The sequence below is a fragment of the Cervus canadensis genome, chromosome 6 (assembly GCF_019320065.1).
Source record: "Cervus canadensis isolate Bull #8, Minnesota chromosome 6, ASM1932006v1, whole genome shotgun sequence".
Taxonomy (NCBI): domain Eukaryota; kingdom Metazoa; phylum Chordata; class Mammalia; order Artiodactyla; family Cervidae; genus Cervus; species Cervus canadensis.
This window is the reverse complement of record NC_057391.1, coordinates 22,464,141-22,487,358: the sequence shown is the minus strand read 5'-3', so window position 1 is coordinate 22,487,358 and position 23,218 is coordinate 22,464,141. Positions and strand designations below refer to the sequence as shown.

The 23,218-nt window shown below is 39.7% G+C and overlaps 1 pseudogene and 1 gene segment (V, D, J or C); both read left to right on the top strand.

Moving 5' to 3' along the window:
• The first annotated feature begins 8,257 nt into the window (after window positions 1–8,257).
• On the top strand, window positions 8,258–9,186 carry LOC122444222 (annotated as a pseudogene).
• Window positions 9,187–17,406: 8,220 nt separating this feature from the next.
• Window positions 17,407–19,255, top strand: LOC122444034. The segment is given in 3 exon segments: window positions 17,407–17,446; window positions 17,945–18,033; window positions 18,141–19,255. Coding segments are annotated over 2 exon segments (450 nt in total).
• The last annotated feature ends 3,963 nt before the right edge of the window (window positions 19,256–23,218 follow it).

Below are 23,218 nucleotides of genomic sequence, written 5' to 3'. Positions count from 1 at the left end.
CTTCTAATGTAAACTTTTCTTCTATAAAATATGTTCCCTTATTTGAACTCAGTGTATGAAACTGCACTATTTCTTGAGATGCCCACATACTATGTTTGTTCCTTGGGTTAAAATAAATCACAAAATTCTAAACAACCAGATTGAATGCACCCACTTTTTCTGGGGAAATCAGTAGTTTCTAAGTCTTGAATTGTTGGATATTCAGATCTGAAGCTGTAGTAAAAACCATCCGTGGGCTTTCCTGGTGGCTCCATGGTAAAGAGTCCACCTGCCAATGCAGGTGACAGGTTCACTCCCTGGCTCCGGAGGACCCCACGTGGAGCAGGATAGCTAATCCCGTTCAGCACAACTACTGAGCATCGCCCTAGAGCCAGTGCTTCACACCAAGAGAAACCCCTGCAGTGAGAAGTCTAGGCATCACGACCAGAGAGTTGACCCTTCGCACAACTAGAGAAGCCTGCACAAGACAATGAAGATCCAGCACAGCCAAAAAATTGAAAAGTATTCTAAAAAAAATTCACTTTCTCATCTAATACCATCCTGACTTTAACACTTGTCACAAATATATTAATGAATCTGATTATCTTGTATAGTATATATGTGTATTTTATTTAAAAAATTAAACACATAAATATAAGACTTTTTTGGAATCAAATAAATAAGTTACCAATCTTTTGAAAGACCTGGATGGTCAAAATCAGTTTTGCCTAAAACAAACTATGGTTATTATGGATTCACAATACAGTTAAACCGTGAACAAATCACGTGGATTTGAACCTTGGGGGTCCACTTATACACAGCTTTTTTTCAAAAATAAATACAACAGTACTACATGATCCTCGACTGACTGAACTGTGGGCACAAAACCTCAGATAATGGAGGAATCATGTGTAAGGAGGACCTACAGCAAGTTACACACAGTTTGTCGACTCTGTGAAGGGTTATCCCCCAACCCTGGATTCCTGTGATGTTTGAAAGTCAACTGCATTTATTCAGCTCTTAACAAACCCAGGTAGAGAAGACTGAGAAGCCTATTTACCAGTAAGGAAGTGACGGTCCTTAAGATGCGGCCAAAGGAGATACTGGAGAAGAATATCTTTGAGCGCTAAGTTGGAGAATGTGAAAAGCAACGAGCAAGCTAGCTCCTCACATGAAACACAGAGTCTCATCAAAATAGGGCAAGAAATGCCCCAAGCAATTCCTCCTGGGACCATAGACTTGCTTCAGATCAGCGCTGTGTCTCTTCTCTTCCCAAGAGAACTTGGAATGATATAATCCAATGTCTTCTCCGTAATGGTATACTTAGTATGTGGAGCTTACTTGTCTTTCTTCGCTTGTTTGTTTTCTGCTTATTTGTTTTTTCATAGATCTTCACACCAAGAGGCATCTGACGAAAACTACAGGGTCTCAATGAGAGACCCTGCTTTTGCTCAAAAGGGGTGACTGAACAGGGGTTCTAAGCTATCTTCCTTGGAGAAGAAATACCTGAGTTCTTGGTTACAAGTGGAGAGCTCAACTATGGAGCACATGATGCCTATTCATCAGTACTCTATCCAGTTCTCTCTCCTCCAGCCAGGCAAAAGAATTGCCTCCTGAAGACTCACAGGGCCATAGGACTTCCTTCAGCCAAAGAAATGTGAATAGAAATGACATGTGTCACTTCATGATATTTGCATTTAACTGTCTAGTTTAAATTTCAACCTTTACTTTCACAGACTCTGATGATTATTGAATTGTGTGTTGACACAATATTTACAGAGATTCAAATGTGAAAACATTAGTCATCACATGTAGTATAGCTGACCTAGAGAATCACTTTGATTCAAAATGAATTATCACTGTTTCATTGAGCCATGGGTATTTGGAATTGCTTATTATAACAGCGTAACCTATCTTAACTTGTGTACCAAACTTACCTAAATACAGAAAAAAAGGAGTAGGCACTGTAAAAGGACACCACAGTCTTGACACTAAAACTTGAATGAATAAATTTTTTACAAGGTATAAGATAGAGTCTTTCAATGAACAGAAATTCAAAACTTTTAAATTAAATATTAACAAAAGGAATTAACATTTTATATAAAAGCACCCACAACCAAGTTGGGCTCTATGTATGCTTATTCAACACTTTAAATCAATCAAAGTAATAATTCACATTAATGAAAACATCAATACACAATCAATAAAAAATACACAAAAGTATTAAATGTGTAATCAGTGTTCTCTCATTATAAAGAAAGAAATTCCCAGCAACTTATGAATAAAAGAAAACCTTCTTCACTTTGGTAAAGGGTATATGCTATAAACATCAAGCAAATACCCAACTTAATGGTGAAATGTTAAATCCTTTCAAGGAAGCCAAATAGAGCTATTTCTGTTAAACAGTGTACTGGATCCTAGCTAGTGTAGAAAGGAAAGAAAAAGAAACAAAAGTTTCAATAATTAGAAATCAAGGACTATCATATCACAAATATGATTGTGATATAAACAATACAAAATAATATACAAATTACTAAAGCAGTTTAGTAATACAATATTTAAAATTATATTTTATATGCAACTAACTAAAATTAGAAATGAAATTTTTTATATTATCAAAAACACATAAGAATCAATGTACTAAAAATAAGAATCAATATACTTAGGATTCAATTTGTAAAATATAGTTACAATACCACAGCATATAAAACTATAAAAAATAATTTATAGTTGCATACAAATGAGTCTCTGGTGGCTCAGTTGGTATAGAATCTGCCTGCAATGCAGGAGACCTAGGTTTGATCCCTGGGTCAGGAAGATCCCCTGGAAAAGGGAATGCAACCTACTCCAGTATTCTTCCCTGGAGAATTCCATGGGCAGAGGAGCCTGGAGGCTACCGTCCATGGGATCACAAAGCATTGGACATGACTGAGTGACTAACACACACATATAAATGGGAGAATATACCATGTTCATGAATTAAAAGATGAGGCAAAAAATGTCAATCTTCTCACATTTTATAAATACATTCAGTGAAGTCCCCATCAGTCTCATCTCTGTGTATGTGTGTGTAAGTGGAAAAGTTAATTCAAAATGTTGTAATTTTTAAGAGATCAAGATTATTTAAAGCACTCTGAAATTTAAAAAGCAAGACAAGTACTTCGTCTACCTTAAATATTAAGACTATGAAGTTAAAACTATGGTGTGAGTGAAAGAATAGACAACTGGATACAAATTGTCAGCTCAAAGTATTACATTTGTCTCTCACATACAATCACCAATCTTTCTCCTTGCTCTCTGCCTCTGGAGGCTGATCTGAGTGGACCACATCAATATAGCTCCTTTGAAATGAATACTCTTATAAAAGAGGCTCCAAAGAAATCGGTATGTAGGTCAGGAAGCAACAGTTAGAACTGGACATGGAACAGCAATGGTCTGTCTAGTCAAAGTTATGGTTTTTCCAGTAGTCATGTGTAGATGAGAGAGTTGGACTATAAAGAAAGCTGAGTGCTGAAGAACTGATGCTTTTGAACTGTGGTGTTGAAGAAGATTCTTGAGAGTCCCTTGGACTGCAAGGAGATCCAACCAGTCCATCCTAAAGGAAATCAGTCCTGAATATTCATTGGAAGGACTGATGTTGAAGCTGAAGCTCCAATACTGAAAGGTTGTTGCTGAACGATAAGACACTGGGATTCTTGGCCTCTGGAAAAGACAAATTCAATCCAGGGCCAGAGACAAGACTAGATTGCTCAGAGCTTTTGTGTAATAAAGTTTTATTAAAGTATAAAGGAGATAGAGAAAGCTTCTGATATAGGCATCAGAAGGGGGCAGAAGGAGTACCACCCTGCTAGTCTTCAGCTGGATGTTATATAGCCACTAACAGTCTGTTAATGAAAAGAAAGGAATGTCTTAAAACTCAGAATGGCACCAGGCCCCTCATCCATAAGATGCATTTTGAGATAATCTTGGCACCAGATGATTCATCCCCGGCCATAAAATGATTGACTTGAATCTTGTAGAAGGGCAGATTACCATACAAATAGTTTCATTTACATAGATTAGGGGAACAATATCTGAGTATAACATACTGGTTTGTCAAGTAGGTTCTGAGCCATTAGGCAGAACCGACTTGAAGACAGAGCCTGGGGTAAATGCATAGTACATTAACGTAGCTTAAGACAAACATTTGCATAAGAAAAATGAATTGGTTAACTCAAGGTTTGAGAATAGTTAGCTTCAGGTGAAACCAGGTGTCATGGCAACACAGTATTTTAAGAGAAACCTCCTTTTAAATTTGTATAGAGAAGGAAAAAAATATCGCTAGTTTGTTTCCTCCTGCCGCTTAAGAGAGATGAAAATGTCTGACACTTGTAGCCTATTTCCTCCATTTGGAGACCCCTGGCCTTCCTGCCTGCTAGACTCTCACAATAATTTGGCCACCTGCTGAGAAGAACTGACTCATTTGAAAAGACCCTGATGCTGGGAAAGATTCAAGGCAGGAGGAGAAGGGGACAGATGAAGGATGAGATGGCTGGATGGCATCATTGACTCAATGGACATGACTTTGAGTAAACTCTGGGAGTTGGTGATGGACAGAGAGGCCTGGCATGCTGCGGTTCATGGGGTCACAGTCAGACAGGACTGAGCAACTGAACTGAACTAAAAGAGAGCCTTTGCCCCTTCTACCACATGAGGAGACAGCAAGAAGGCATCACCTGTGAGCCAGGAAGCCGATCCTCACTAGACACCCAATCTGCCAGTGAGTGCCTTGTTCTTGAACTTCCAGCCTCCAGAACTGTATGAGGGAAAAAATCTCTGTTGTTTCTAAACTACTCAGTCTGTGGTAATTTGTTAAGGCAGTCTGTTAGGTAGATAGAATGGGGAAAAGGAGTCCAAAATGGCGGTGGCTAAAAGACAAGGAAGGGAAAAGTCCATGAAAATAGAACAGAGGAAGGTCAAATGAAGGTCCGAGGATGGGAGTGAGGACTTCAGGTTGAACAGCACTCCTGCCTAAGCCCAATTTGCATACAGCAGGCCCAGGAGGAAGAAAAGAACATATAAAAAGAGGGGCTAAAGGGCTCTCTCTCTTTCTCTCTCCCACGTGTGCGTGCATGTTTTTCTCTCTCTCTCCCTTTCTCTCTCTCTCTCTCCCACAAGCTGGCGTGCTCCTCCACTCTCTTGTCTTCGCGTTTTTGGGTTCACATGCCCTCACACTTTGAGGATGGATTCTCCTGCTATTATCATCTAAATAAAATAGAGCTGTAACACTGATTTGTCTAAGAGCTATAACATGGTCTGTCCAAGACCCAACAGCTGTGATGCGCCGAGGGCTTCAAAGTCCATCGCTCCAAATCCTGTTGCAACAAGACAAAGAGCCAAGGAGCATACACTTGCCTGACAAGTCTAAATGGACTAAGACAGAAAGAGAGTAGATTAGTGGTTGCCTAGATGTAATTCCATGGGGAGAAATGGTGAGTGTCTGCTAATGCTATAGGTTCCTTTAAGAGATCATGAAATATTCTAAAATTGACTTTAGTGATGGCTGTGAAATTCTGTGAATATACAAAAAAAAACCCATTAAATTGTACAATTTAAATGGGTGAATTGAATCTTATTGAATTGTATCACAAAGAAGTTATTATGTAAAAACAAATCAACAAAAATAAAAAGTGCCACAATATTTACAGTTCTCTGTGCTTGGTCTGGATTGTCTGACCATTGCAGTAAGAAACACTAGATAAAAAGTTGTCTGACCATTGCAGTAAGAAACACTAGATAAAAAGTTGTAACTTGAGCTTGACTTTTGTATCATGTACCTAAAAGATATAATGACTCTTAACTTTCATGTTTCCTTCAGCACTCCCATTATTTCTCTCATTTATATATTTCTACTATTATATGTTATTGTATATATTATATATACTCTATATATAATATAACATAATAATATATAATATAGCATAATAATTTATAAACATTTATATTTCTATCATTTATATATTACACCAGCCTTAAATTTTAATTGTTAGTTTATAACCTGACCAGCAGTAGATATACATTAAATGGTGATTAAATTAACATTGACTACACAACAACTATGCCATAAACTGCCACATTTTCAAAACCAAGTTTTCCCTTTCCTATATATGTGAATTTGCCCTTTTTTGTAGGATAAAAATTAAGAACTGGTGTGCTGTCTATTTGAATTTTCCTCTTAGGTTTGTTCTTGCGTTTATCTTCACAGCTGGATACTTGTGTTCAATTTATTTACCACAAAATTAGAAGCTTTGGTTTGGAATAATTTTGAGAGTCACTCCACATAACTTTTCCTAGTATATATTGATTAATACATTCACCCAACAAATTAGTATTAAGTGCTTAGCCTGTACTAAATCCCATGCTAAAGATGAATTATGGGGCCTTTGGAAACTGTGCTCCAACATGGAAAGTTCAATACAACAAGGGAAGTAAAAGGCATTTGATTGAGGGGATTTAGAATTATTTCTGTGAGGAAAAAAATCTTACAGAATGTGTTCTAAAATTCCCAAGTGACTGAAAATAATTCAATCTTTAGAAAACTGTTAGGAAATCTTGCCACTAGAGGGCCAGAGGGAGCACCTGTGTCATAATTATTCTTAGAGTTTAAACACAAAGCCCCAATGGCTGCTGACTGACTTAAGTTCCATTTCTTAGGAAAGGAGTTCATGTATGCAGTCACAAGATGGGGCTGTTACTCTGGAAAACCAAAGCTCCAAACAGGGTGAGGGAGAGGCTATCAGTGAGTTATACAAAGAATCTACTTTCCTCCTCTTCATCACCTTGTACTTCATAAGCTCACATTGAGCTTCAAGGGCCTGGGTAACCCCCTTCCTAAATGCAGAGCAAAGAGCTGACCCACTCACAGGGAAAAAATGAAGAGAGATGATTAATAGTTGAAATTTTAGTGGCCAAATATCTGTTCCTAGAGTAGAGTAATAAGCTTAGTTACTACAGCTAAATAGGATGAGTAATCTTAATTATTTTTCTATCCATGGGCTTCCCTGGTGGCTCAGATAGTAAAGAATCTGCCTGTAACGTGGGAGACCCGGATTTGATCCCTGGAGTGGGAAGATCTCTTGGAGAAAGGAACAGCACTCGCTCTAGTATTCTTGCCTGGAGAATTCCGTGGACAGAGGAGCCTGGCAGCCTGCAGTCCATAGGGTCGCAAAGAGTTGGACATGACTGAGCGACTTTCAATTTCTTTCACATTTTGTTAATAACTGCTTTGAGGATAACAAAAGAAAATGCCTTATGCTTATTTTCATCTCTCTTATAAGATGGTTTCATTTCATTCTCTTTTCCATATTTTCTTTTCCCGTCTCCTCCTCTCTTACCTTCTCCTTAGTGTCCTCAATGCATTCCATCCCTAAGCATGGGCAGGGAGAGGAGAAAGTATGCATTAAAGAAGGCTCAGGTGGAATAGGAATAAGTAAAATTCAAGTCATCTTTTCCTGGATCAAACCTGAGGGATCCAATAAAATCCACTTAGAAGATGCTCAAGACATCTTTCCAGGAGTCAGTAAGGAGCCCCGCTTACCAGGTGACTTGCCTTTTTAGACTGGATTCTAATTTTCTTTTCCAATCAGACTGAGAACAGCAGTATTATATAACTATGAAGTTATATTTGTCATAAATGTTACAATTATTTTCTTCCACTGTGCCATTTGATTTTTAACTTATGGTAATTTTTTTACACCAAAAAGAAATTTCTAGCTCTTGAAGTAAAATTGTATATATATATTGCTGTTCCTGAGACTTCTTTCCCCTGCCTGGGAATATAAATAGGAATTCCCTTCTACCCCCTATACCCCACGGCTCAACATAGGTTTCCTGGATTAAATGACATTTCATGCCAGCTCAAAGGAGCATCAAATCACCAATAGTGGTTGGTTTTTCCTTGTCATACAAATAGACGGATAACCTCCTTGTGGAAAAAATGATTCATTCAGACTCATTCAGACATAGCTGATTTGAGTTTGAACCTTGAAAGTAATCATACTGTAGGCTCTCTGAATTAGGGCTAAACATTGGGAAAATAGTGTTACACTCTGTTTAGATTTATGTTTAGTTTGGGGGTGTGAGTAGACCCAACCAAGAGACAGCTGATGCTTGGCTGGGGAGCACCCCAATGAGCTGCCTGGTGTGGGGCTGTGCAAGTGGCGGCTGATTTGGCACTTGGGACCTCCCCCAACTTAAGCTCAGACACAGATCCTGAGCTCTGAGACCTGAGACTTCAACTATGAGACTGGTGACAGGAATAAGTCTTCTCCTAGCTTTGGGCAAGTGATCTGGGCCTAAGAAAGAACAGCTTTCGTGGGTAAAGTCAAAGAGCAGATGTCTGCTGCTTTCACTTCTCCCACTGTGCTTTACCAAACTGCTGGGAAGAATGTGCATCTGCGTGTTTCTGTGTGTCTGTGTTTTTTCTAGAGAGTCTGAGCATCATTATCAGAAGTTATCAGATCCACTACTCACAGAGCCCCCATGAATCTCACTGCTTTCTGGCTGTAAGAAGTTTTGGGGTTCAGGGAATCCAAGGATCATGGAAAACAGCAACTTATCTTTGGCCTTGTGGCTCTGACTAGCTCAGTAATAAATATGAATAGTAATTCTCCTGTCCTGTGCAACACACAGGACATGAAATCTCATGAAAATACTCAAGGATGGGGCAAGGCCAGAGAATGTTTATGGGAATGTTTGTGAATCTGCCCTTTAGGCACACCTTGATTTGACAATCCAGAGCTGGTCAACTGTTTCTCAATACCCCAGGCATATTGGGAGATTCTAAGACCACACAGCCAAACTCAGCGGAGGGCGCTGAAGAAGGACCTGTGCACTTGCCCTGTAATCACTCCACAATCAGTGGACATGAGCATGTATATTGGTATCGACAGATTTCCCACCAGGGTCCAGAGTACTTGATTCATGGTCTGAACAACAATGTGACAAATAGGATGGCCTCTCTGAGCATCGCCAAAGACAGAAAGTCCAGCATCTTGGTTCTGCCCCAGGTCACCGTGAGAGACACCGCTGTGTACTACTGCGTCCTGAGAGACACACACTGGGACAGGCGGGGCTGCGCCTGTGCAGTGTGTCCTTGCTGGGGAAGGGAAGCAGCAGCGGTGTGCCTTGTTAGAGCCGGTTTGGAAGGCAACCTTACTACACCCGTGAAAACATGTGATAGGCATATCCTTAGTTAACAATATTGTATTGTACACTTTAAAAATTACTAAGAGAGCAGAGTTTAAGTATTCCTGTCACAACAAAGGACTGTTGCTGAAGCTTGAAGCTCCAATATTTTGGCCACTTGATATGAAGAGTCAGCGCATTGAAAAAGACTGATGCTGGGAAAAACTGAAAACAAACGGAAAAGGGAGTGGCAGAGGATTGAGATGGTTAGACAAAATCACTGACTCAATGGATATGAATTTGAGCAAACTCTGAAGGATAGTGGAGGACCGAGGAATCTGGCATACTAAGTCCATGGGGTAGCAAAGAGTTGGATGCAACTTAGAGACTGAACAACAACGACAACACAATCACAGCAAGTAAATAAAAATTTAAATATAAAGAGGGCAAGAGAAAACTTTTGGGGGTATAACTACACAATGGAATATGATTCAGCAATTCAAAGGAATGAACTATGATAAATGCAACAACATGGGTGAATCTCAAAATAAATACGACTAAAGAAACCAGACAGGAGACAGTATATACTCTAGGATTCTATTTACATAAAACTAGAGAAATTGCACACTGATCTACAGAAAGAAAGAGCAGATTAGTGATTGCTTCGGACTGAACAGGGGTTGGAAGGGGGATGTGGTAGGAAGATATACAGGAGGGGTTAAAAAGGAGCACAAAGAATAAGGCCACCAGGGACCTTTGGGGTCCTGCACGTGCTTTTACCTGTATTATAATAATGATTTCACACATGTACACCTTGTAAAAAATGATCAAATTGTACATTTTAAGTATATGCAACTTATTTGATGTCAAGTATGCCTCAATAAAACAGATTTTAAAAGAATGAAATAAAAAACAGACCCAATGTTAAGAAACAATTCTACAGAGAGCAGAATTTTTCACTTTTTTAAATTTACAAAGGGGAAACGATTTCAAGCAGGCAAGGGTAACAGTGCATTTTTCTAAATCTCATAAAATAACATACTCTGTTGCAATGTGTAGTGCTGTGCTTACATCCTCAGTTCAGTGGCTCAGTCGTGTCTGACTCTTTGCGACCCCATGAATCACAAGACACCAGGCCTCCCTGTCCATCACCAACTGCCAGAGTCCACCCAAAAACATGTCCATCGAGTCAGTGATGCCATCCAACCATCTCATCCTGTGTCGTCCCCTTCTCCTCCTGCCCTCAATCTTTCCCCACATCAGGGTTTTTTTCAATGAGTCAACTCTTCGCATCAAGTGGCCAAAGTATTGGAGTTTCAGTTTTAGCATCAGTCTTTCCAATGAACACCCAGGACTGATCTCCTTTAGGATGGACTGGTTGGATCTCCTTGCAGTCCAAGGGACTCTCTAGACTCTTCTCCAACACTGCAGTTCAAAAGCATCAATTTTTCAGCACTCAGCTTTCTTTATAGTCCAACTCACATCCATACATGACCACTGGAAAAACCATAGCCTTGACTAGAAAGAACTTTGTTGGCAAAGTAATGTCTCTGCTTTTTAATATGCTGTCTAGGTTGGTCATAACTTTCCTTCCAAGGAGTAAGCGTCTTTTAATTTCATGGCTGCAGTCACCATCTGCAGTGATTTTGGAGCCCAGAAAAATTAAGTTAGCCACTGTTTCCACTATTTCCCCATCTGTTTGCCTTGAAGTGATGGGACCAGATGCCATGATGTTAGTTTTCTGAATGTTGAGCTTTAAGCCAACTTTTTCACTCTCTTCTTTCACTTTCATCAAGAGGCTCTTTAGTTCTTCTTCACTTTCTGCCATAAGGGTGGTGTCATCTGCATATCTGAGATTATTGATCCTGTCCAACTCTTTGTGACCTTATGAACTGTAGCCCATCAGGCTCTTCTGTCCATGGGATTCTCCAGGCAAGAATACTGGAGTGGGTTGCCATGCCCTCCTTGGGCAATGGACAAACAAGAAACTAGGTCTGATCTCTGATTGATTCAGTCTCCTGCACAAATGAGGTCTCTCAGAAGAGTCTTCATCCCTGAGCTAAAATGACCTCTTCTAGGAAAGCCCATTCAAGAAAACCTGACTCAGCTGCAATTCCTAAGAAATCAAGGGATGGAGACACTTCTCCAGGGGATCTCCCTGACCCAGGGATCGAAACTTCATCTCCTGCACTGCAGATGGAGTCTTCACTACTGAGCCACCTGGGAAGCCCAGTTAGAGTTAATATTGTTCTGTTTCATGGAAAATGTTGAAATCTTGTACAATATGTCTCTTTATCCATCAGTACTGAGGGTTTTTTTTTTTTTAATAATTGTCCATATATATTACATTTACAGACACTGAAAACCTTACAGCAGAATGTTATAACTTTTGCTTTAAATAGTTGTATGCGTTTTAAGGTTTAATGAAAGAATAAGTAAGAGATCTTTTATTTATCAGCTGTTTACCTTTTCTAGTATTCTTCCTTCATTCCTGAAGATGCATTTCCTCTGATACCATGGAGTTTTCCCCTGATAATGTGTCTGACATGATGTATTTCCCTTCAATCTTGAAAAACTTTTAAAGCATTTCTTCTAGGCTAGGTCTGCTGACAACTATATTTTTCAGTTGTCTTTCAACTTACAATTTTTCTTTTTCTAAAATTTAAAAACTATGAATTTTCCATCACTTCACAAGAGCATGATTAAAGCACATGGCAACTGAAAGGCTAGGTCTTTTCAGTACCTAAAGCAGAGCTGTTTTCTTTTCAAGTTTCTCTTTCCTTATTTTTCAATGACTTCATTTTTGCTCGTTTTTAATGAACCATGGTTTTTGGTGTTCTGAGCTGTCTGTGAAGACTCATTAGTCTTTCTGGCAATCAATATATGTCTTAGAGTCCTGTCATCATCTTTAAAGGAGAATATTCTATTTCTCCTCTTTTCTTCAACTATGAGATGTTTCTTCTACCACCACAGACAATTGGAGAACTTCCTTACATTCTTCTAGTGCAGAGGAAATAGCACTTTTCCAAGGCTTCAAACAGTCCTTTGGACATTGAATTTACGCATGCTGGATTTTGCCAATACCCAGCGACACTGAGAGGAGATAGAATGACTGCTAGCCTGAGAGCCAGCAAGAATTCCTCCTCATAGCTTAATTTTTACTATTTTTTTTTCTTAACCTAACTTTCATCCTCAATATCATGCCATTTACTCTCTGTATTTTGGAAATATGTGTAAATCTCTCATCCCTTGATGATCCCTAATATTTTTACTCTTAAGGATTTTGGCTTATTCTCTTTGTATTTCTACTCTTTTAGTTAAGAGGAAATTTGGAAGAGATGAGAGGTAACTATGCAGGACTATGAATCAGAAGTCCACAATTACAGACTACAAATTTACAAACTGACAGATTACTACACCGTTGACATGAACGTTAGTCTTGACAGGAAGGAACACATGAATGAAAAACCCCAGGAGAGGACTGGGCTCATTCTCCTGGAATCAAAGAAAATACACTTTCTGACTTTTGTCATAGGGCCTCATTAGTCATAGAGAAAACAGAGAATGTCTCCATTCCCAGGTTTTCAGAGATCATTCTTTTTTTTTTTTGGCCTTGTGACATGCAGGATCTTCCCTGACCAAGGATCAAACCAGTGCCCCCTGCACTGGTAGTGTGGAGTCAAGCACTAGACCCCCAGAGAAGCCCCAGAGACTGGTCTTTTGGTGTGGTTGTATTTCCTCTGGCCACAGAGGTTTCTGTAATTGTATTTCCTTTGGCCCTTAAGGCAAAGCCTTCCCAACCAGAGTTACTTCTTTCAACACGGCAGCACTACTCTCATCAATATGGACTCTGTCTTATTTTTTGCCACTTTCATTCATTTCCCCCAACATCCCTGACCACTTTGTTGTTGTTGTTCAATTATGTCTGGCTCTTTGCGACCCCATGGACTGCAGCATGCTAGGCTTCCCTGTCCTTTACCATCTCCTGGAGCTTGCTTAAACTTATGTCCATTGAGTTGGTGATGCCATTCAACCATCTCAAGTTCTGTCGTCCCCTTCTCCTCCTGCCTACAATCTTTCCCAGCATCAGGGTCTTTTCTAACGAGTCAGTTCTTCACATCAGGTAGCCAAAGTATTGGAGCTCCAGCGTCAGTACTCCCAGTGAACATTCAGGGTTAATTTCCTTTAGGATTGACTGGTTTGATCTCCTCGCAGTCCAAGGGACTCTCAAGAGTCTTCTCCAACACCACAGTTCAAAAGCATCAATTTCTCAGTGCTCAGCCTTCTTTCTGGTCCCACTCTCACATCCATACATGAATAGTGGAAAAACCATAGCTTTAACTAGATGGACCTTTGTTGGCAAAGTAATGATTCTGCTTTTTAATATGTTGTCAAAGTTTGTCATAGCTTTTCTTCCAAGGAGCTAGCATCTTTAATTTCATGGATGCTGTCACAACCCTCAGTTTTTGGAGCTCAAGAAAATAAAGTCTGTCACTGTTTCCATTGTTTCCCCATCTATTTGCCATGAACTGATGGGACCAGATGCCATGATCTTAGTTTTCTGAATGTTGAGTTTTAAGCCAGCTTTTTCACTCTTCTCTTTCACCTTCATCAAGAAGCTCTTTAGTTCTTCTTCACTTTCTGCCATAAGGGTGGTGTCATCTGCATATCTGAGGGTATCGATATTTCTCCCTGCAATCTTGATTCCAGCTTGTGCTTCATCTAGCCCAGCATTTCTGATGGTGTACTCTGCATAGAAGTTAAATAAGCAGGGTGACAATATACAGCCTTGACATACTCCTTTCCCAATTTGAAACCAGTCCATTGTTCCTTGTCCGGTTCTAACTGTTGCTTCTTGACCTGCATACAGGTTTTGCAGGAGGCAGGCAAGGTGATCTGGGATTCCCATCTCTAAGAATTTTCCACTGTTTGTTGTGATCCACACAGTTAAAGGCTTTAGCATAGTCAGTGCAGCAGAAGTAGATGTTTTTCTGGAATTCTCTTGCTTTTTCTGTGGCCCAGTGGATATTGGCAATTTGATCTCTGGATCCTCTGCCTTTTCTAAATTGAGCTTGAGCATCTGGAAGTTCTTGAGTCACATATTGTTGAAGCCTGGCTTGGAGAATTTTGAGCATTCTTTTGCTAGCAAGTGAAGTGAGTGCAATTGTATGGTAGTTTAAACATTCTTTGGCATTGCTCTTCTTTGGGATTGGAGTGAAAACTGACCTTTTCCAGTCCTGTGGCGACTGCTGAGTTTTCCAAATTTCCTGGCATATTGAGTGTAGCACTTTCACAGCATCATCTTGTAGGATTCAAAATAACTCACCCGGAATTCCATCACCTCCTCTAGCTCTGTTTGTAGTGACACTTCCTAAAGCCCACTTGACTTCACTCTCCAAGGTGTCTGGCTTTAGATGAGTGATCACACCATCCTGGTCTTTTATGTCATTAAGATCTTTTTTGTATAGTTTTTCTGTGTATTTTTGCCACGTCTTAAGATCTTCTGCTTCTGTTAGGTCCATACCATTTCTGTCCTTTATTGTGCCTGTCTTTGCATGAAATGTTCCCTTGGTGTCTCTGATTTTCTTTTTTTTTTTTTTTTTTATTAGTTGGAGGCTAATTACTTCACAACATTTCAGTGGGTTTTGTCATACATTGATATGAACCTCTAGTCCTTCCCATTCAACTGTTTTTCTCTACTTCTTTGCACTGTTCACTTAAGAAGGCTTTCTTATCTCTCCTTGCTATTCTTTGGAACTCTGCATTCAGATGGATATATCTTCCCTTTTCTCCTTTGCCTTTCCTTTCTCTTCTTTTGTCAACTATTTGTAAAGCTTCCTTGATAACCGTTTTGCCTTTTGCATTTCTTTTTCTTGGGGATGATTTTGATCGCTGCTTCCTGTACAATGTTACAAACCTCCGTCCATAATTCTTCAGGCACTCTGTCTATCAAATCTAATCCTTCCAATCTATCTGTCACTTCCACTGTATAATTGCAAGGGATTTGATTTAGCTCATACTGGAATGGCCTAGTGGTTTTCCCTACTTTCTTTAAGTCTGAATTTTGCAGTAAGGAGTTCATGATCTGAGCCACAGTCAGCTCTCAGTCTTTTTTTTTTTTTTTGCTGACTGTATATAGAGATTCTCCATCTTGACTGCAAAAAATATAATCAATCTGATTTTGGTATTGACCATCTGGTGATGTCCATGTGTAGAGTCAAGGAATACCCTAGGGGATGAAAGAGCACCACGAAGGAAGGAGCCTGCACCCCTGAATCACTGCACCCAGCAGAGTTGCCCTGTCAACCTGATCTCTCACCTAGATGGAGGTATTTATTTGAGAGAGCAGTCACATTCTTTAAGCCAGTGCATTTTGGGGTGGAAGAAGGGAGATCTTAGTTACTACAGTGTACCCTAATTAACTTAGGTTCATTTGAGGAAAATGCAATAATGTTATCATGGCAGAACCAACTTTCCTACCTAATTAGGTGACAGAATCCTCTAGAAGGTAGAGTGGGGAGAGGACAAAACCAAAATTCTAGACCCAAAGTACTAGATCTGGTCTTGTTTTTGTTGACTGTATCGAGATTCTCCATCTTTGGCTGCAAAGAATATAAGCAATCTGATTTTGCTATTGACCATCTGGTGATATTCATGTGTAGAGTCTCTCTTGTGTTGTTGGAAGAGGGTGTTTGCTATGACCAGTGTGTTCTCTTGGCAAAACTCTTGTTAACCTTTGGCCTGCCTCATTTTGTACTCCAAGGCCAAACTTGCCTGTTACTCCAGGTATCTCTTGGCTGCCCACTTTTGCATTCCAGTTCCCTATGATGAAAACAACATCTTTTTTTGCCTTAGTTCTAAAAGGTCTTGTGGGTCTTCTTAGAACCATTCAACTTCAGCTTCTTCGGCATTGATGGTTGGGGCATAGACTTGCATTACTGTGATATTGAATGGTTTGCCTTGGAAACGAACAGAGATCATTTCACAGTTTTTGAGATTGCACCGAAGTACTGACCACTACCTCTGGCAATCTCCAATCTGTTCTCCATAAGCTTATTTTTTTTCTTTTTTAAGATTCCATATATAAGTAATATCATTAAATATTTGTCTGTATCTCACTTATTTCACTACTTTAATGCTTTCATGATGCATATATGTTATTGAAAATAGCTTGATGTTTTCTTCTATGAGTTTTATGTTTTCAGGTCTTATAATCAAGTCTTTAAACCATTTGAGTTGATTTTTTCATGGGGTATAATAGGGTGCTCTTTCATTCCCCTGCATGTGGCTGTGCAGTTTTCTCCTCACCATTTATTGAAAACATTGTCCTTGATCCATTGTATATTCTTTTATTGTAAATTAACTGGTCATATATATGTGAATTTTTTCTGGGCTCTCCATTCCATTGATCAGTGTGATTGTTTTTATGTCAACATCCAACAGTTTTATTGCTCTAGCTTGTAATATAGCTTGAAGTCAGGAAGTGTGATGCCTCCTACTTTGCTATTCTTTCTCAAGGTTGCTTTGGATATTCAGGATCATTTTTACTTCTATAAAAATTTTAAGATTATTTTTTCTATTTCTATGAAAAGTGCCATTGGCATTTTGATACAGATTACATTGAAACTATGGGCTTCCCAGGTGATTCAGTGGTAAAGAATCTGCCTGCCAGTTCAGGAGATGTGGGTTCAATCCCTGGGTCAGCAAGATCCCCTGGAGCAGGAAATAACAACCTGCTCCATTATTCTTGCCTGGAAAATTCCGTGGACAAAGGAGCCCGGCAGGCTACAATCTGTGAGGTTGCAAAGATTTGGACACCACTGAACATGCCCACATGCGTTGAACCTATAGATTGCTTTGGGTACTATGAATATTTTAGCAATATTAATTCTTCCAGTACATGGGAACAATATATCTTTCCATTTATTTGTGTCTCCTTCAATTTTCTTCACCAATGTCTTATAGTTTTGGACCCTGTCTTTATGTCTAAAAGATTTCACAAGCATCATGTGGACTCATGAGCATTAGTCAAAGAAAACATCTCTGCCGTCTTCCATCACCACCATGACAGAGCTGTCTGAGGCATTTAGTCTAATTCCAAAGATTCCCGTAGACTCAAATTCCAACTCTGAGATACCTTTTAAAAACTGATTTCTCAGTGAAGTAACTTGTTACTCTACTTTCATATGACATCTAATTTCTATAGGCTTCCCTGATGGCTCAGATGGTAAAACATCTGCCTGCAGTGCAGGAGACCCAGGTTCGATCCCTGGGTCAGGAAGATCATCTGGAGAAGGAAATGGTAAGCCACTCTAGCACTCTTGCCTGGAACATTCCGTGGACAGAGGAACCTGGTAGGCTACAGTCCCCGGGGTTGCAAAGAGTCAGACACAACTGAGTGACTTCACTTTCTTTTCTTTTTCTTCAATTTCTGTAGACTCTAAGACTAACACACCATCATACATTTGGGATGGTAAAAACATATTGGGAAGACAGAAGTTTTTGATATAGCTCAGAAAGTAAACGGAAGACACTGTTTAGCTCTCCGTGGGGCCTTGGAATCTTTGGTTCCACATTTGGCCTTCAGAGGGCGATGTTGCACAAACTAAAGATCTGTTCAGCTTCCTCTGTTCAGTTCTTCCTGCAGCTTGCTGAGCTCTTTGCAGAGGCAAGAGAGAAGAATCAGACATCAAACATCAGAAAGCTGCAGGCTCATCTCAGCAGCTTTTGTATTTTTATCTTAGCAGGGAACTTGCCCAGCCTTAAACTTCTTTTTCCTGCCACTTTCCTTTCTGCTCAGGGGAGATCATTCAGAGAAGACTTCACAGCGTTTCCACTGGTCAGCCATGCTACTGTTGCTCATCTCAATACTGGGGATACTTGCCCTGAGTGAGTAAAATTTCTTAGTGGTCTGTCGTTCAACAGACTCTTACAAATACAGTTCTTTTCATAGTGATGTCTGCATTGCTTTTAGTGACGTGACATTGATTTTGCAGGAGATTCCACAGGCCAGTCAGTGACCCAGCCTGATGATCCTGTTTTGGTCTCTGAAGGAACCTCATTGGAGCTGAAGTGTAACTATTCCTACAGTGCAACTCCCTATCTCTTCTGGTATGTCCAGCACCCCAGGCAAAGACCCCAGCTGCTCCTCAAGTACTTTTCCGGGAACACCGTGGTTCAAGGCATTAGAGGCTTCGTGGCTGAATTTAAGAGCAGTGAATTTTCCTTCAACCTGAGGAAATTCTCAGCCCATTGGAGTGACTCAGCTGAGTACTTCTGTGCACTGAGTGGCACAGCGCCTGGGACTGCAGGAGGAGTTGAACACAAACCACTCGCGGTGGTGGAGTTTTCAGACACTCAAGATCGCTTCTTGTTTTATTTTAAGCGATCTTTTGCTATATGATTGCAAATGAGGCAAAGAGAGCTGAGCAGACAGAGGTACTTTTATATAAGCCTACAGTTCCATGTCTGGTAAATTTTATTTCGGGAACTTTTTACTTCATTTAGAAACACGTAACAATAAACAGTTAAGATCCTAGAATGATGTTCTTATCATGTACTAATCAGATGCTTAAGGACTTGCCTTTAGGTTGACTGTTTTAGGGGACTGACTGTATGGGTTTTCATTTACCACTTTGTGTCTCGCTCAAGACAGAAAACAAAAGATGAACTGCTCATGTTCTCTCCCTGAAAATTTGCCTCCTTAACTTGGTCATTCACAGAAAATTTTCTTGATTTTTTTTCCCCGTGGGTCTCACTGTGTTGGTCACAAAGTGTTAGAATATTTTCTCTGAATATTTATTTCACTTAGGAGGAATTCCGAAGTTGGTTAACACTAAAGAGATTGATTAGAATCTTATGGGGCTTAGAAAACTGTTATAGTCATGTTAGTTCTGGCAACTATTTAAGAATAGTACCTAAGGAGAATGGAGATTTATAATTCATTTATAATTCATTCATCTAAAGAGTTTTTCTCAGTTATAAAAGTAGCTTCTCATTCTTTTGGTATTCTCTTAAATTCTAGAAATCTACACCAGAAATTTGTGAATATAACTCCTTTGTACTTTCTTCCAGCTATGGACATTTTTCCCCCTGCCTTGCTTTCACCCTGTTCTTGTATGATTTCACTGTTAGAATGTTAGAGTTGGATTCTTACATGTTAAAACTGTGGTAATTAATCAGGTAGTAAGTTTAGCAGTTCAAATTCTGTTAGAATATTGATAAGAATTTTAATGAATACTAGTATGATACTGGAACCAGCATAAATTTGTGATGCATATAAACTTTTTGTCTAGGATGGGAAGAATTGCATAAGAAGCTTTTCTAGTCCTTGTGTTCTTAAGGACTTGGAACATAATGAGTAGAGAAAGAGGAGAAGGAGGAGGAGGGAGTTTTCTGGTTGCCTATCTGGCCTACCCTATAATGTATAAGGAACTTTTCCCAGGTGGCTCAGTGGTAAAGAATTCACCTGCCAATTCAGGAGATTCGGGTTCAGTCCCTGGGTTGGGAAAATCCTCTGGAGAAGGAAATGGCAACCCACTCCAGTATTCTTGCCTGGAAAATCCCATGGACAGAGGAGCCTGGTGGGCTACAGTCCACTGGGTCGCAAACAGCTGGATGTGACTCAATGATTAAAGAGCAGCAGCAGCAGAATGTATAAGGAGATACGTGCACAGGACCTCTCAAAACGCAAAGGGAATGAGTAGAGTGTGACCATGGTTTATCTTAGTGAAATGGTGAGTCTGAAAATAACAATAATTTTAGTACCTACTGATATGTGAAAGGTCGGGGCATGCCCCCGGGAAAGTGCTGCAAGGCAAATTCCGGAGGCTGGCTAAACTTCCAGGGGCTGGCCCCCTGCAGCCTTGTCCAATCAGGTACCAACATAAAGCCCTCGGACACTGACCACCGCTGTAGCCCGCGCTTTCTTCCTTATATGAAAAGACCTGGCCTGGATGCCTGCCCGGACTATAAAACCCCTCCCCACCCCTCATACCTTGCAGACTCCCTTTGTCTCCTCACTCACCAGCCCCCGGGGGTTCTGCCCAAGAGCGACGCTTAATAAAAGGCCTTTACCACCAGTCCTTAGAGGCGGCTTTTTTCCTCCCGCGGTGTTTTTCCTAACAATATGGTTTGTAATAAATGTGTTTAAGTGGTTGCTGGGTAGGTATAAGGAAAGTAAATGGGCTATTGGAGAAACAATTAAGAACAAGAAATGTATGCTCATTTAATGTCTCTTTCCCTTCCTCCCTTCCTTTCTGTTTTTTGGATCACACTCTCTTCTACCTCTCTTTCCAGGTGACTCACTGTCATTGGTTAAACCACACACCCTGAAGGACTACAGGGGCACTTTATCTAGGAGAAGTTTTTGATTTGAAGTCTTTCTTTTGATTCTGAACTCAAGCTGAGTTTGAAGAAAAATAAGTCTTATACCAAGGACCCCAAGCAGCTGGGAGACCATAATCCAACCTCCCAACCCTAACTCTGCCTGTGAAATCAAAGTGGTGTTCCTCCCTCCCTTCTTTCTTTTTATTAATAATTCATTGTTATTTATATAATTGTATGATTTTTAGAAGTTTTCTACAATAATAAATTATATTAGGAATAAAATAAAAATCTTGAACTCCTTTATCTATGAAATTAACAATTTGGACTTTTCCAGTAATTAATCAGGGCTTCCCTGGTAGCTCAGCTGGTAAAGAATCCACAAACAATGCAGGAGACCCTGGTTCGATTCCTCATCAGGAAGATCTGCTGGAGAAGGGATAGGCTGCCCACTCCAGTATTCTTGGGCTTCCCTGGGGGCTCAACTGGTAAAGAATCTGCCCACAATGCGGGAGTCCTGGGTTCAATCCCTGGGTTGGGAAGATCCCCTGGAGAAGGGAATAGCTACCCACTCCAGTATTCTGGCCTGGAGAATTCCATGGACTGTATAGTCCACAGGTTCGCAAAGAGTTGGACACGGCTGAGCGACTTTCACTTCCTAGATACCAGTTGGAAGACAGCTTGATAGGATGGTGCTGTGTGTAACAGGGTTCAGCAGGTGCTTTGAATCAGAGACCACTGTATGTTACTGTCTCCATGTAGCCAGAAGACATGGGACCTGGAATCGAAAGAAGGGAGTGGCTCCTCTCACTGTTACACCTAATAATCCATTAACAAACTTCAATAGATTTCCAAGCTGGCAACTTTATGCATGTAGATCTGGAGATCTTGGTCCCTAAGGGAAGAATTCTTTCACCAGAGCGCAAAACAATGGCTCCAGTCAATGGACAATGAGACTGGATATTTTGGGCTCTCTAGCCATCAACTCAACATGGAAGAATAAAGAACCTATTAGCTGGAATGATTGATCTTGAATAACAAGAAGATACTGGATTGCTTTCATACAATGGAAGCAAGGAATACTGTGTTTGCAGCCTCTTACTACTTTCATGTCCAGTGGCTAAGCTTAATGGAAAACATCAGCAATCAAAACTAATACAGGACCATTGCAAACTCAGATCTTTCTGGAATAAAGGTTTGGGTCACTCAAACAAGCAAAGAACCAAGACCTGGTAGGTTATGACTTCAAGTTGCTTTTTTTGTGACATTTCATATGATAGGATATTAAAATTAACCCTTATGTTAGTTTTCTAAGGCTGCCATAATAAAATACTTTAGCCTGGATGGCTTAAGTAGCAAACATTTGTTTTCTCACAGTTCTAGATGCTATAAATCTAAGATTTGGGTACTGGCAGGGTTAGTTTCTTGGAGGCCTCTTACCTTTGTTTGTAGATGACTCTTTTCTCACTGCTTTTGCCAAGTCTTCCTTCTGTTTCTTGCATGTCTCTGTCCAAATTTCCTCTTCTTCTAAGGACACTACTTACATGGATTAGTACCCATATGACTTCATTTTATCTTAAGACTGCTTTAAAGGCCAGATACAGTCAGATTCTGAGTACTGGGAATTAGGCTTCAACATATGAAATTGGGTGGGGGATATGATTGTCAGTAACAACCCTCTAGTAAATAAATGTAAAGTTCATAAATAAGACAGCTGAGGCCTTCCTTGATTAAAATTTTCCCTAATTTCTGGTACACAGAATGATTATGTATAATTTTGAGGATGAGGTTTCCCACTTTCTCTTGATGTGTTTTTAGAGAAACTTGAAAAGTGGTTCCTTTTAAATGATACATTTAAAAATGCTTCCTTAAAGCTGTTAGTCATAGCTGTCTCTGACCTTTTGCTGTGTCAGATTATGAAATGTCCTCATTTTTAGTTTCATCCTTTTCTGTAAGTAAATCTTAATCTGTGTTTCATCTCTGCTAACTTTCCTCCACTCTTTTTTTCTGTTTGAAAATTAATCTTTTTGAACTTATGTCTTTTTTAAAAATTTGGTCTTACCTTGCAAAAACTAGTTTTGTCCACTAACTTGGTGTCCTCTTGGACTCCTTCACTGCCCCTTAAGCAGAATTGACATTCCTTTGGAATGTCTCTTTGATGGGTCTGGTGGGTTCACTGGGTAAGGCAGGGGGCTTCAGTCTTTACACACAGGGCAGTAGGAACAACCATCAATAGGGGAAGGGCCGTATAGAGGGTAGTATATGCATAGTATGGAATACAGTACTGCAGAAGAACCTGTGTTAATATGTATATACATATATATATTAACCTATGTTAATTTAATAAGACCTACAAGATTTATTATTGAGTCCATAAAGCAAGTTACAGAAATGTATCACAATATGTATCATTTTGTATTAAATAAAAACTAAATAAAATACTAAAAATGCTATATATTTTCTATTGGTTTGTATATTTAGTTTACCTACAGTAAGTGCCCTACATAGGAATGAGTTCTGTTCTGAGAGCCTGTTCATTAAGCCCAGTATGTTCGTAAGTCCAACAAAGTTAGCCTAGGTACCCAACTGACACAACTGAGTATATAGTACTGTACTGTATTAGGTTTATAATACTTTGTCACACAATAATATATAACAAACAAACAAACACAAAAAGTAAAGAAAACCCCTTTAATCTCACAGTACAGTGCCTTGAAAAGTACAGCAGTACAGTACAACAGCTGACATA